Raw genomic sequence first — 15,108 nt, 5'->3', positions numbered from 1 at the left:
AAGAAAACATTGTGAATATACACATGGCAACTCCAACCTGCTATTAGCTATTGGATTGTTCCAAGAGAAAAGCTTGCAGAGTTATGCAACAGTGGTGTGGACTCTCCCGGCTTTATATAACACTAATTCTGTCCCAGCTCTCACTGTCCTCTGGCTGATGAAGACCTGCAGAATCACACACTGCACTTTTCCCTCTTTCAGCCAATATAAACCTGTCCTATTCAGAGATTGTTTCTTAGCTTTCAGGGAAACGGGTACTTTAGCTGCCACATGAACAAAGCCAAAGCTGCCCATAAGTCTGGATGTGGATTTAACATTGCTGAGCCCCAATTTTATCTTTATGGAGAGAGAGAGAGAGAGAGTAGTTATATAACTATAATCTGAGAACAGAAACAGAATGACTGTGCAGAATAATAAACAGAGTTCGGAGACAGATGAAAATCTAAATTTTAGTCTGAGTGGGAGCAGCACAGTCATTTAGTTCAGGGTCTAGATGCAGCGTATGAGTTTCAATCTCATTGCTACTGTCTGATGTGCTGCATGTACTTTATTATTGTTTGATTTATTCACTGATTAATAAATATTTTACCAAAAAGTCACTGATCTCCCTTTTTAACACTAAACATACCTTTATTAGGAAAAAACACCTGAAAATAAACAGTCGCTTACATCAATTCCTGCTTCTACAATCCCTTGTGACATCATCATTACAGTACATTGCACATTACATCACAGCCATTACAAATGCTAGTAGCTAGTTAGCATCTTAGCTATACAACCTGAATGCATTTACCTTATCTATTAAATTAGTTTAAGCTAAGCTAACTTTGGATTATTTGCTGTTTTCAAGTCGTACATTTAGTTAATACATTTAAGTGTGTGGTTTATAGCAGATTCCTCATTGAGACCGGGGCCACACAACCAGCTCAGGGACCCAAAGATAAAATAATATCTATATTTAGCATCTTCCTACTCTTACTGCTACACCAATGTGCACTTCAATACCTTAACCAGGGCATGACTAAACAACCACAAATAAAACCATGTGAACTTCCATATGAAGAGTAAAGTGGTTTTTATTCTACTGTGTTTGGGATAATAGTTAAAGTGCAGTTCTGTGTTTTAGTGAGTTATCACTTTACTGAACAATGCTGAAGCTTTTCGGTGACATAAATCTCATCTCTGGGATCTCTAAAGATTAATATAATGTTTCCTTGTGGACGCAAACTACTGAACCCACTGAAAGACATTAAATCTCATTCAGCAATGGTCATCACAACAACAAGTACGGTTTCCTTTGTTTGCAGCCCTGATACTGAAGCTGAAGTGGAGGACGACTGAGAGGTCAACACAGTCTTTGGTCGACCTATCCTCCTCAGATTAACGACAGCTTCATTTAACAGTTTCTGCTTACTTTTTTGATTGTACTGCATAAAATATACTATAAAATATTTTAAAATCTGCACATGACCGGATTACAGCAGGTTTCATCCAGACTCTCAAACACTGTTACATGCTTTCTATTCCCAAACAATACATCAACCTCCTAACAACATCAAGATTCACAAAGACACAGTCAGCAGCTACAGAGGCTTAAAGGGATTTGTTTAGCTTTTACTCATCTACAGCAAAAAAACAAAGTGCATAGATCCATTACCTGGGACAAGAAAGAAACTGTTTAGTATCAATAGCATCTATGCTAAATCCTAGGGTTATTCAGCTAAAAAAAAAAACATAAAGCAACACTTTCCCTCAACCTCTTCTAAATTCAGAATATGCTACATTTGTATGAGGTTAGTCTGGAGCCTAAAGGACGACTAAGAATAGAGCCTACAAACCTGAGACAAGGAGACTTAGACTAGACAAGAGCAGTGTCAAGGTCCGGACATACTTAAAGCCAGTGTCTGTTTGGGTTTTGGATGAGCTGAGCCTAAAACGCTTTAAGACAGGAACGAGATTCGATACTGGACAAATATACATTCATCATTTTCTCTTTGTAACAACAATTTTCAGCTGTTTAATTAAAGCCTAAAAAGACCTTTTTTAGAATGGTCAGGATCATTTTGTTGGTGTTAGAAAATAAAGAGGAAACATTTTAAATTTCAAACCTACAGTCTCAAAGACAGAACTTCCCACAACTGTTATGAAGAAAGGCTCAACACTTATAGCGATTTATACAAAACCCACCGTCAAACAGCAAATGAACCATAGTGCAACTCCATAAAGAACAAGTAAGGCTGTAAATATTTGAAAGTACAATCTGTGTGACGCTGGTGAAGAAAACAGCAAAATTCTGTACTGTGATGGTTCAAAGTTACCAGCCCTTTAGCCCTAGAAAACTTCATCTCTTGAGAAGCCTTGTGCTCGTCAGTTTCCATCATCTTTGATACTTCTCTGTGCTTTGTAAAGGAAGAAGTTCCTTTCTGCTGTCTGGTCACAGTTTGTTACGTCACAGCCCTAGGACTACATAGACTCAGGTTTTAAAGTGCACAATCTAAAGATCTGATCAGGGTCAGCTCCAGTTTGCAGCACTCAGACTAGAATCAATCATCCACTCCTGGTCAACTGGGACAGTTCTGGCACTTCCGTCAACCTGAATCTGGGGCACGTGTGAAACCCAGGTGTTCCAGTACACTTTTAGATTTTTGTGGTTGGGTCTCAAAGCCGCATTCATAATCCACAACTTATGCAGAAAAGGAGTTTAAGCAGTTCATTTGATGTCAAATCAAACCATGTCTAGATTACCTGAGTCTGGGTTGTAAAGCCCCTCTGAAAGTTAGGTGAACCTCCTACACCAGAGTGGAAAGTCATGTTCTGTTGTACTATTACCAGTATGGGGAGCTCGTTTCTATGCATCTCCAGGTCTGCCACTCAGAGAGGATCCCTGTTGATGTCCTTGGACTTCCAAATGGATCAAAGTCCATCTCAACCCCTTTCTCTCCACCACAGACTCTCTGGATATCTAGCTGTCTTGAAGCATCAGGGCTCTGCGCCAGACTGCCGCTGGGGTCAGCCACCAGTAGGTGATAGTTATTGCCATCATTGTTATCCCAGAAGGTGTTGTCAGGAGTTTTGTACTGTATGCAGAACTCCACTCTGTTTGGAAGCTCAATGATCTCTGGCACCAAGATGGAAAAAGAGAAGGTGTCTGTGTCAGGGCCACCATAGACATTGTTTAGGTATTGACACTTAACATCCTCGAAAGAGTGCCATGAATCAAAGGTAATCCGGACTGACACCAACTTCTCAAAACTGATGTTGTGGACCTGAACAGTTCCAGAGAGCAGATGCTCCTGGACATGACACGTTTCCAGACAAACATGCTGAGCTTTGAGCCGGTTCCTCAGGTTTAGATAGTCTGAAGCTGGTGAAGTGAAGTCCAAAACCAGCACCGAGCCAGAGTCTCCAACATCTGGAGGAGATGCACAAAATCAATTTCTTTAAAATGTAACTAAAATGTTAAACGTCGTTTGCAAAAAATAAAAGCTTATGAATTTCTGTGTGCAACAAGCAAATTCAATTTCAGATTTCAGAAACCAGTAGAGGGAAGGCACTCAAGCAAAATAACGCCGGTATGGTGACATAATGACATGATACCTGGTTTACCTGCATTATTCATATAGACCTAAGAATTAAGTATGTCCTACAGACCAGACAATCCCTTTCTACAGCTCCTCATGGTTTTAAAAAGAACAGAATTTGTTAGCAGTAAATATCTTTTTATTTTTGGTCAGGCAAAGGATATGAATGGGGATAAATAAAAAAAAATAGCATTACCAAAAAAAGCCTCTAACTTTCATCGAGACATTTCTTTAAACATTCCTAAAATGAAATTGTTGTTTAAAGAAGCCAAACAAGGTTTAATTCTTGATATTCTGTCTGCATTATTCATCTGAAAATATTTTCGCTCTATCAGGTCTTGTTTCAAGTTAGTTACCTTTGCCATCTCCCAGGTGTGATCCAGCTGTGGCACCCTCCATCTCGTTTAGATGGAACTGCAGCTCATTCAGCGGTTCATCCTCAAATTGGTTGAAGATATGGACCACAGTGAGTGCCAGACCTTGTGAATCAGCAAACACCACGTTTTTCTTCTTCTGCAGTATCCTGCTGTGTCCGAAGATGACATCTGCGGCACTCCTCTTTGAGTTCATTGACATTGTTGGGGGCGTGGTAGCCATCGCAATATTACGACCAGATGAAAGACACGGCCGCAGTGGTTCATGGCACTGCAGCAGAGTAGCTGATGATGATGACGATGAAGAACAGAGGAAGGGGTGTAAAGGCGGGGAGGTGGCCAGGCATATCCTCATTGCCATATCAATCGGAATGATGGGAGAAAGACCCCCCTGGCGAATGTTCAGGATTTGGATGACACTGAGAACAAAAAACAGGATTGTAAAGTGAGATGAACGTCACAATTTCCAGCATTTTAGTTACAAAAAAACGTTATCATTTATCAACAGACCAATTAAATGAAGCTTGAATAAGCTAATTACAGCACTGCTTGTTTGTGTTTTATTAAATCAGATTGTGATTACAGTGGCCCGTTGGTGTCAAGAGAAATCTGACAAACTCACAACTTCGAAAAGATCATAAATAAAATAAAAAATCACTCCAATTTTATTTTCAATATCGTTTCAATCAATCAATAAAACAAAATTACAAAAACAGCAGCTTCCATTCGCTGGTTTTAGCATCAGGATTATTATGAGCTTTTATTTTTTCCATAAGCGTTTCTACATAAAACTACAAATGGAAAATTAAATTTTATATCAATTATGTTTGATTTACTTTTTCATATTATGTACTCCTGACCCTGTTCTGAAACAAACAAATACTATTTACTGTTTATAATATGATGTTGAGATAATTTTAATAAAAGAAAAGAACTTTACTAAAATGACTTGGGTCGTTTTAAATGGGCTTGGGCGCCTTGGGTAAAGCGCAGTAAAGTACGTCAAAGGTAATAGGCACAAAGAGAATCGGTCCTGCTGCGTTTGTCGGAGTTTTACTTTACTGCATTTTGCAGTAATGCACGTTTTTCTTACTTTGATACCACTTGTAGGATCAGACCGTTACAATCAGTGGAACCGTCATCAGAACCTTCACGAGCCTCGTTCTCACCGACTCAAAGCGGCTGTTGCGCACTTAAATTTACGGTCTCTTACCTGGTGCTGTTCATTGGTAACTTCCGCTCAGTAACATCCGCCAGAATTATTCCCGGTTCGCCTCCTAATACAACAACAACCTGACCTCAGTTTCTTCAATAACGTCTTTTTTGTTTTGTTCCCTTATTAACTTTCAGCCATTTTTAGCAGGAAAAGCTGCCGTCTGTCCGCGCGCTGGCGCACGCCCCCTAAGACAGACAGAAAGCCAACCAATCAACACTCAGCCGCTCACTCTCTCAGCTAATGACGACCCCGAAGGTCAAGCTGCAACACTCCCAGCCAACCACAGAGAAGCTGAAAGGATACAAGCGGATTTAATTGTGACGCAACGGAGGGGCGGGGCCCAATTGCTAAACCCTGTTCCGCGGCAGGGGCTTGTAGTCTGAAGGTGTCGCGGAGCTCGGACCGACGTGAAACAAACGACATTTGACATTGTTTCCAGTGAGTGGGATTAGATATCTGTGTTCAACTGAAGACAAGGTTATGAGAATAAGAAAGTTAAGCTGTAAAGGCTTGTGCCAGAAATAAACGATAATCTGGTTCATCTGCCATGTTAATGCTCTAGAGTTATCACTGGCATAACTGGGTGCTGACATTTTAAGATAAGGATGTTTTTTAAGCAAAGAGAAAAAAAACAAGGAACAGCAAGAAATTACAAATAATTAACAATATCATGTAATATTCTTACTTCCTTCAGTTCAAGGGGAAAGTGAAAATCAGGATCAGTGTGGGCAGCCATCTGCCTTGACTGGTTGGAATGAAGGAACAAATAATAATTGTGACAACTTCCCAGAACTGTCATGCAGTAGGATTAGAACCACAGACACTGAAAATTTATCTTATAGTTTAGATATAATAATGACCCAGTCCTTCAGCTGTTGAGAATAAAAGTGTTTAATAGCTGTTAAGGTTAATAAATCAAACAGAACCCCTGATGTGGTCTGCTTAAACAAAAAATGTGCTTCAACACTTTGGTTACAAAATCTGCATAGAAACATCGTCAACAGAAAACACAAGTGCTAACGAAGGTTGTGCAAATCAAATTAATACTGTCAAACACTGTGAGTGTGGTCTGGTCCATCTACTGCTTCTCCATTAATACCGTACCATGAAAATAAAATTCAGCAGCTTCACACCTGCAAGACCAACAGAACCTGCAGGACTGACAGACGTGGACCTGCAACACATCTCATGACCTGCAGGGGGCAGTGCGCTGCTCAAGCTACAACAATACTATACAATACAATAAGACTGGCCACTCACCCAGGGAGTGGTCTAAGGTCCGCAGAGATGTATGTGGTGGTCATACCATAAGTTTAAACTTTGCTTTCATGGGGACTTATTATTTTTATAGAAAGTCTCTATGAATGTATGTACAGTAAAACCTAATTTTTCACAGGTGGGTCTGGATCTTATACTGCAATTACAAACTTCAAACTTTCACCAAAGAATCATTAAAAAACACTTTCAATCAAGATAAAGGCCAGTTTTATCATAAGTAGTTATGGAATATTTTCCTTTTTTGATTTTCTGGACGTAAACTGTGTATTTTTTTAGTATTAGAATCTAAATCACACACCAACATGATGTAGTTGGTACAGTAAGTAAAGTAGTAAGTAAAAATATGGCTTAAAAGTGTAAACATCCTAACATGACCCTGATCCCCATGAACTATGGAAGAACCAGCAGTGTGGTTCATGTTCCTGCACTTCTTTCATAGAAAAGCATCCTTCACAACTGTTAACACACAAATCTGAATAAATATGTGAGTTGGATTTTTTGGCACAAACTGAAGTTGAAGGCTCCAAACAAACAAACCTCTGACAGTTTTACTGGTAAACTAGTTACTGAATTCAGACACTGATCCGAAGAATTAAACATAACGTTTGACTTAAGTCTGAGTCACGTCATGTTATAACTATAAAGATTTCTTTGGTTGCATTTCTCATATTGAATTTTTCACTTATCCTACAGGTCCTACAGACAGATGTTGATCTGTTTGGCCAGCTCTCGGTCCAGGTCATGGATCAGAGTGTCAAAATCCTTTAGGCTGAGTCGACAGTTAAACGGTGCTTCAAAGTCCATGAAGTCGTCCATGTACAGACCTGCTCCACCTGAGGACCACACCTTCTTCTCCTCCTCCTCTTCATCGTCACTCCCTAAAAACAGTCAAAGAGCTTTTTTCAGACCAGCAGCTGAATGGAAGCTGGTATCCATACAACTTTATTTATTTATTTATTACCTGCATCGCTCTCACTTCCAGCAACCTCGTCGTAGTCCGCCTCCTGTCCACACACTAGGTCTTCTCTACAGATGCTCCAGTCTCCAGCATACCTGTTGATTGGCGGTGGGCTCTCAAGCCGGGCCCCGCTGCCTCGACCCCGACGTGACACTACCACCTCCTCCTCTGGATCCTGGTCCACAGCCAAGCACAGTGCAGGAAGGCGATGCTGCTGCTGAAAATTGAGGGGGAGGACGGAGGTGGAGGGCAGAGAGGAGACGCCGATGCTGTCCTCAGTGGGCACTCGATGGGTCGGCACTGAACAAAATGACAAACTTAGTATTCTAATTTGTGAAAAGTAAAGTGGTTTCCCCAGTAAAAGTACCTCCTCCCACCTGGCCACAACTGCAGAAGGTAGTGCAACACCTCGATGTGTCGTTTGAAATCCACAGCATTTGTTATGTCTTCATTGCCTTTGGCTCCACCCCTCCAGGCATCCTGAGTCGGTGTGAGGAGCACAGGACCAAAGCAGACAGCGAGGTTCTGGTGTGTCATCCTGTTTGAGGGGCTGAACGATGCTACCAGGCTGAGGTGGTCCAGGAGGATACACAGGGTGGTCTACAAAAAGCAGGAACAAATCGGACCACATCCAACCTAAAGCAGAAATGAGTTTCCCATTGTGCCACCAGGTGGCACTATAACTCTCCTTTCTCTTGGAGCAGACCTGTTGCTTAACATCTAATCTGAGAGACTCAGAGCAAGCGCTAGGACAAACCAAACAGCTGCTCATCCTTTACATCCAGCCCCATGTAAAGCAACACAACAGAACATGTTGTACTCTAGTACTGCGGTAGTAGGATGTGGCATTACCCTTTCTGGGAGGGGCAGACAGTCCAGCAGCACCACAGTCCTCTGGGCCAGCTGTGGGTCAGGGTTTGCAGGAGGAGGTCTTAGGATCATGGCCTCCATGACCACATGGTACAGAGTGTTGGTAATGAGTGGAGAGGGGAGCTCCCGCAGGTAGTCCTTCAGGATCCCTGAACACATCAAAGCAGACACCAACATCCACATCAGGTGCAGACTCAGGGTGAAGTGTAACCCACAACCCAGCATACCTTCAGCAGTAGGTTTGACAGAGTAACAGGTTAAATTGGGTTCTGCACCAATATGGCTTTAGGGTGAGGAGTAATACAAAGTCAAAAAAGTTGTGTCGTTAACTATAACTGAGTTATACCCAAGCCTTTCATCTAAACCACATGTTTGAATCCGTTCCTCGTGTCCTGATTCCTGAGCAGAATGCGAGGCAATGACCTGTAATGACGTTGATGTCGGGGTAGAGATCCTCATGGAGGCAGACAGCTGAACTGTTCCTTTCAAACCAGTCACGGAGCTCCTTCTTTACCGCTGCAGAACCACACAGTCGGTACAGGCCCACCATCTGATGCACAAAGACACATGTCAGATGGTCCCTAAAGTCCAGAAGGCAGATCTCTGAAGCCACTAATGAAAAGCAAAACAAACTGCCAGTAGCTAAAATCACACCTTTAGACCTCGTCGCTCTATTTCTGCCACACATTTCTGGATTAGTAGAGGGACTGGAGCTGCACATCCTTCCTTCTGCACCAGGAGGTGTAGTTCAACACCAAACACATTTGAAGGTGCTGAACTGTCACTGTTGGGCTGTGGACAGAAATATCCCATTCCTACAGTATTCAGTACTGGTAAATCCTCACTACTACTACATTTAACTGTAATATACATCAGAAACTGTGGCTGTCACTTTGGTACACACACTGATTAGCTGGGTTTAAGTTTCATTAGTCTTTGTATTGTACCTGTGTGTCCCATTTCTCCTGCAGAGACAGTTTGACATAGAGAAGTCCTCTGGGCTCCAGCTTCACGCAGAGCTGCTGACTACGACTACCTGAAAGACATCTGTCTTGAAATACCTGTGTCCATGTATATGCAAATATATAAAGTGTGATCGGTGTTACAATGTGATCAACCTTTAAAGAGTGGAGGAATGGCGAGTTCACCCAAACAACAGACCCTGTTCCTGGACGGTCCCCCTGAAGCCTCTGGCTTTGAGCCTTGTGCTGTTGAAAGACTGGGTGCAGAGACAGAAAAACCAGTAACACCTAGAAAGAAGAGTTTGGACGACATTTAGTCTGGATTTCTCATCAAACCTACTTGTTTATAATCATCATCATCATCATCATCATCATCATCATCATCATCATCATCATCATCATCTCTGTTTAGAGCATGCTGGTAAAAGACCAGGCAGCCTTCTGTTTCAGTTTCAGTCTTGATTTTCCCTCCCAGTTCGTTTAGTGAAAGTGAAGCTGTGAAGCTGAAGCTGGAGGACGGACACAAAGCAGAAGCCTCAGTTTGGCTCAGTTTCGGATCTTTTGTTTATACCTAACCAGATCAACTGGTTGAAAGAATTTAACTTTATTACATTATTCAGTGTGTAAAGCTTTCAAAAGAAAAATCTGATGAATTATTGTTGTCGTGTGCAATGGGTTGGAAGCCAAATCTGAAATATAAAGTCCACAATTACACGGAAAAGCATGAATTATGCAGTGTTTGTCAGCATCACAGATAATCACACCCAGGATAAGAAGTAAACTTATAATGAGCAGCTGTACCTGGTGTTAACACCACTATGCGGAGCTGCTGTGCTCTCTCCAGCTCCAGGTGAAAGGTGTGGTTTAGTGGCAGAACCGAGCCTCTCAGGGTCAGCAGGGCGGTCCTTGCTCTCGTAGCGCCGTCAATCTGGATCACCAAGAAGATCTCCTTCGATCCTTCGGACCTGAAGAACCGTTTAAATGTGAGGCTGCTCTGATCATGGGAAACCCTCCAGCCCTGCATTACCAACAAATCTGACTCAAATGTCTTTGTATCATGTTATTCAGATGAAATGTCAATATTGAGATGGCTGCTGTTTGTACCGGTTGACCTTCATCTCCTCTAAGCCCAGCAGATGGACCGTGAGTAAACCCGTCACACGCTGGCTGCATCGAGGAGGGTCACAGCCTGCGTACAGCCTGAAGGAACCAAAGTCAGAAGCCGCCTCCTGGGAGGTTGCAGGTTGATGGGGTTGTTGGCGTGGCAGAAGCTCAGGAGAGTCTCCATCACTAAGGTAACCTGAAACAAGGTTTGCAGGCACAGAATACATTGAATACACACGTTTGTTGATCATATAAACAGTCCAGTTTAAACATAGGGAAGTTCATTATGATTCGTCCTCATTACCCCCTTTGCTGGCGGACCGTCCTCTAGAGGATTGCCGCAGGGGTCGTGCTGGGGCTGCAGAGGTGTCCAGGTGGTATCTGCTGATCACGTTCTGGTTGGACAATGATGATGCTGCCACAGTTTTGGTGCTGGACTCGTTTTCCTGTTGATGAGCTCGAGAGGACGAGCGAAGGCTGAGTTTACGCCGCAGCTCGGGAAGTTTTTTCATCTTCAGGGACAGTTTCCTGACAGTACCAGGAGACCTTAGCCTGTGCATTACACTGCTAGCCCTGGCCCCTTTCTTTTGGGAGGTAGGGCTGGAGTCTGAGAAGAAGAGAGAATGAAGGTCTGACCCCTCTGCAGGCCTAGTGTATAACAATAAACAGGTCAACAGGAGGAGCAGATGAAGATAGAACTCACCTGTGTTTTCTGCTCCGATCTTTTCGATATTGCTGTTGAGATTTGGATCGGTTCCCTCCTGTGGACCGCCGCCTTCTGATGACCCAATCCACAGACCCTGATGTTCTGTTCTGGACTCTTCTGACTCCGCTGCCTTTGACACTCCTTCCTCCTCTGTGTCATTCCTCCTCCTCCATATGACCTCCTCCCTGCAGGGACCTGGATCCTCCTCTTCTGGGATTGGGTTGTACCAAATGTTGCTTCCACTTTCCTCCTGTGCACCACTAGCCTCATCTGAAACCTGAGCCTTTCCAGACAGCACCCAGGCTCGGCTGCTGCGATCTAGGCTCTGTAGGTAGGTGCGCTGCCCAAATAGCTTGGTATGTCCAGGTGTGCTGGCGACATGGGGGCAGCCTCCTGCTGGCTGGAGGCCTTCCTGCTGTTTGGTCATAGTCACAGCAGTGCATGGGCTGCTGCTCAGGTCCCAGGCCAGACGGGTGCACGTCCTGTCCTCACACTGCTCTGCCTGACACTTAAAAATATAAAGGGGTTCAAACTAGAAGCACTTCAAGAAGAAGTCACCACTGAAACACACCCAACTGTTCTGTACCTCGTTGGGTGTCAGCCGCCCAGCTGTATGGTGGGATCTAATGGAGAGCTGTTCCTGGTCACACATTCTTGGGGTGGATGCTGGGGCCAGGCAGGGTGAAACCACAGACCCCTGCCGTGCCCACTGCTGTTTCTTAGCAACTGTAATGTGGTTGTGTGATGGGAAAGGAGGATCGGGACTGGTTGTTGTGGTCATCAACATTGATGATGTTGATGATGATGATGATGACTGGATGATTGTGTTTGGCTTCACTGGAGCATCTAATGAACACACAGATTTACAGACATACTTCTTATTCTCCACAAAACTTGATCTGGCTCATTAGAAAGAAAATTCAACATATTCGTCCAGTTTTGTCACTTTTCAGCCAGCTAAGATCTGGTTGGGTCTCTGTTGATTGTCATGGTATAACTTAGTGTAGAAGTTTTTACACGAGACACAGTGAGAAGTGGAAAACAACACTTCATGAATTAAAACCATTGATTTGTCTCATCTCGAGGGTAGCACGGTGGTGCACCGTTGCCTCACAGCGAGAAGGTTCTGGGTTTGATTCCCGGAGGCAGCCCGGGTGCCTTTCTGTGTGGACTTTGCATGTTCTCCCCGTGTTCGTGTGGATTCTCTCCAGGTTCTCCGGGTCCTCCCACAGTTCAAAAATTATTAGCATTAGGTTTATTGGCCTCTCTCCATTGTGAGTTCGTGTGTGAATGGTTGTTTGTCTCTGTGTTGCCCTGCAATGGGCTGGCGACCTGTCCAGGGTGTACCCTGCCTCTCGCCCATAGGTTCAAGGCTCCAGCCCCTCTGCAACCCTGCATATGGGATTAAGCGGTATGGAAAATGGATGGATGTCTCATCTCACAGACATCTGGATTTCCCTCTTGTGTTTGTGAAGACGTTTACACAGCCCATCCTCACCTCTGAAAGGTTCTGGGTCTGATTCCCGGTTCAGAACCAGACAGATTGTGTTAATGGGTGTCGTCCCTCACAATGGACAGTGCGCAGCACATCTGACTGAGCAGATAAATCCAGCCTCTGTCTGTGTCTGCGCAGGAATCTGATGTGTTCCAGTCTTAACCATGAAGACTATGTTGTGCTTCCACAGGTTTGCTTTAACTGCAGAGCCTCTTTCTTCAGTACACCTGTAAAGCTGTAAACAGTTTCTTTCTGTACCAGAAGTTTTTCACTGGTCCGCTGTAATATTTAAACTGCAGTACATCAGCTTTGAGGAAATGCTAGTAAAATACTATTCCTGCTACTGGACTAAACTACTGACAGGAAAAGACCATAGAAAGACCTGAGAGAGTTACATAATAACAGTCCATCTGGCTCCAATTCAAGCAGTCTGAAAAATAATCAGTGAGAAAACTGGAGGGGGGGGGTTGTCAGTGGGAATAGGGGGAGGCAGGGGCAAACTGGCAAACAGCTGTGAGTGTGCAGATGTCAATGAAGTCTATGTTCAGGCCTAAACACACTGCTGCCTATTCACTATTCATTAGTCTTAAAATACACAAACACACAAAGGCTGTGTGTGTGTGTGTGTGTGTGTGTGTGTGTGTGTGTGTGTGTGTGTGTGTGTGTGTGTGTGTGTGTGTGTGTGTGTGTGTGTGTGTGTGTGTGTGTGTGCGCGTAACCCTCTACTTGCCAGAAAAAATCATCTGATCGACAGTTAATGATGTCGAAAAATCTGTGAAATAATTTGGACATAAAAAACAGACCTTCCGCCGTATCTCCAACATATCTCTTCTATCCAGGAAATAGTCACTCTCAGGTCTAATGACAGTACAGTAGGTTGGTGACTCAACCATGTGTAGATGAGCAGATTAGAGACAGACAGAACGACAGCACTCAGTGGTCTCACGGTCAAGGACTGGTCTTACTTAGAATTAAACTAACCTGGTGCCATGAAGCTTGAATCTGCTGTGGTGCTGCAGGTCAGTCCTGATCTGTGGCTCTGTAAGAAATGCTCTGGCCTCGATGCTAGACGCTGCCTATTGATAGTAAAACACATGAGCATAGGCCGGAGCATCGACAGAACAACACGCTGGCCCTGACATCATCATGCTTCATATGACATGGTTTGGTCAGAGACGGACACTAACTCAGTGACACTGAAGTGTCAGCTACAGTTTTCTGGTAACTATTCATTCTCAGATACAATTATTTATAAACTATAGTGCAGCCCAGAAAATTGTTTCTGAGGGAACAAAACATTTTTAAACTCTGGACATGTGAGCTTGTAGCTCTTCCATGGATCCTGGTACTGTTAGCATGCAGACCCACGTCCTCCACAGTCAAAGGTCACATTATATAAGACCCACTTTACTAAATATGACGCTCAGATAAGCCTGTGTTTCTTTCTGTTGGGAATGTAAACACAGATCTGGCTCCAGGCTTCTGGAATCACAGTGCCTGAACTGGTTCGTAGCCATGAGACCTGCTCGCTCACTGTGGCCACATCTAAACTGTTACAGTGGAAAATATCCAAACTGGGCTGTCGGGTCAAATGTGGCATCGGCATTTACAGCAGAGGGTGAAACTGAGAATACAGACTACAGAAGCAGCCTGGGTCAAAGCATTCCTCTGGGAACATTCTCATTTTATCAGACTTTAGCAGACACTGACGCTTCATCCGCAGTCACAGGAAGAGTCACCAACCCAGCAAGCACTGAGGCCTGTCAGAGGAGCAATGGCCTGTATGCATCAGTCTGTGTGACTGCTTGGACCCAGCGTTAGGTCTCAACCATCTTGACTGGATTAACTTCAGGGATTGCCACTGAACAAACTGAGCTGAGACCCATTGGAAGATGACCGAAACGCACATCAGGTCTTCCTTCTAGTTATACAGCGGCTTCCCCTTCGTTTACTGAGCAACTGACTAAGAAATCTGTTGCATTAAAGTTTAGGTTTGGGTTGGGTTGATATTTCCTTTATGTAATATTGGCACCTCATCTCTATACTCTAAGTACTTACATTGCCCTACAATCCTCTGGCAGTTTAAAAGCTGCTGAAATGAAACGAAAGCTCAGATTTTAAAAAGGACCTGTGAACAGTGGAAGGTTCTGCATGGAACGGTTTTCTGGGTTCACCCTTGGTAGAACGAGCTTGTGAGAGACGCAGCAGGTTTCAGGAGGAGAAGCTGAGTGTGATAAACAGGATGTGGACCATCATCCCTCAGAGGAGCTGGTGGGATGTAAGCTAACGTGTGCAGATCTCTCACCGCTTCCTTTGGGCTCCGTCTTCCTCCTGGTTCTATCCTTGCCTCTCAGCCTGGAGAGGGTCCTCTTCAGGAGAGGCTCGGCCATGATGGCCTCTCTGTTTGCCACCTCCTCCTCAGAGGTCCTGGAGGTGACGGTCCAGGAGTCCGCGCAGCTTCTTCATGTTTCCACAGACCACAGTTTGTTCAGGCTCGGCCATTACTGCACTGGCTACATAGCTGCAGAACAGGAAATGAATTCCTCACATTCTTTCCCAAACTC

The 15,108-nt window shown here is 43.9% G+C and overlaps 2 protein-coding genes across 3 annotated transcripts; both read right to left on the bottom strand.

Moving 5' to 3' along the window:
- Positions 1–429: 429 nt before the first annotated feature.
- Positions 430–5,421, bottom strand: LOC114846051 (protein phosphatase 1 regulatory subunit 3C-B-like). Its single transcript, XM_029134801.3, has 3 exons — positions 5,169–5,421; positions 3,938–4,374; positions 430–3,412 (listed from the first exon to the last, which is right to left on the bottom strand). Exons 1-3 carry the CDS (start codon positions 5,180–5,182, stop codon positions 2,826–2,828), a joined length of 1,038 nt encoding a protein of 345 aa, XP_028990634.1. The 5' UTR covers positions 5,183–5,421; the 3' UTR covers positions 430–2,825.
- A 623-nt stretch (positions 5,422–6,044) lies between these two features.
- On the bottom strand, positions 6,045–15,108 carry LOC114846036 (rho GTPase-activating protein SYDE1). 2 transcript variants are annotated; one of them, XM_029134776.3, is made up of 15 exons: positions 14,850–15,108; positions 13,526–13,620; positions 11,636–11,895; positions 11,047–11,557; positions 10,648–10,950; positions 10,344–10,539; positions 10,041–10,204; positions 9,396–9,527; positions 9,225–9,313; positions 8,932–9,069; positions 8,701–8,827; positions 8,260–8,426; positions 7,785–8,007; positions 7,411–7,707; positions 6,045–7,327 (listed from the first exon to the last, which is right to left on the bottom strand). In XM_029134776.3, the coding sequence occupies exons 2-15, from the start codon at positions 13,533–13,535 to the stop codon at positions 7,146–7,148; spliced, it is 2,799 nt and encodes a 932-aa protein (XP_028990609.1). In that variant the 5' UTR covers positions 13,536–13,620; positions 14,850–15,108; the 3' UTR covers positions 6,045–7,145. The 2 variants fall into 2 exon arrangements, with proteins under 2 accessions (XP_028990609.1, XP_028990608.1); XM_029134775.3 differs by lacking the exon at positions 13,526–13,620.

This window comes from Betta splendens, chromosome 19 (assembly GCF_900634795.4).
Source record: "Betta splendens chromosome 19, fBetSpl5.4, whole genome shotgun sequence".
In the NCBI taxonomy this organism is placed as follows: Eukaryota; Metazoa; Chordata; class Actinopteri; order Anabantiformes; family Osphronemidae; genus Betta; species Betta splendens.
The sequence above is the reverse complement of the archived record's forward strand: the minus strand, read 5'-3'. Positions and strand labels throughout refer to the sequence as shown.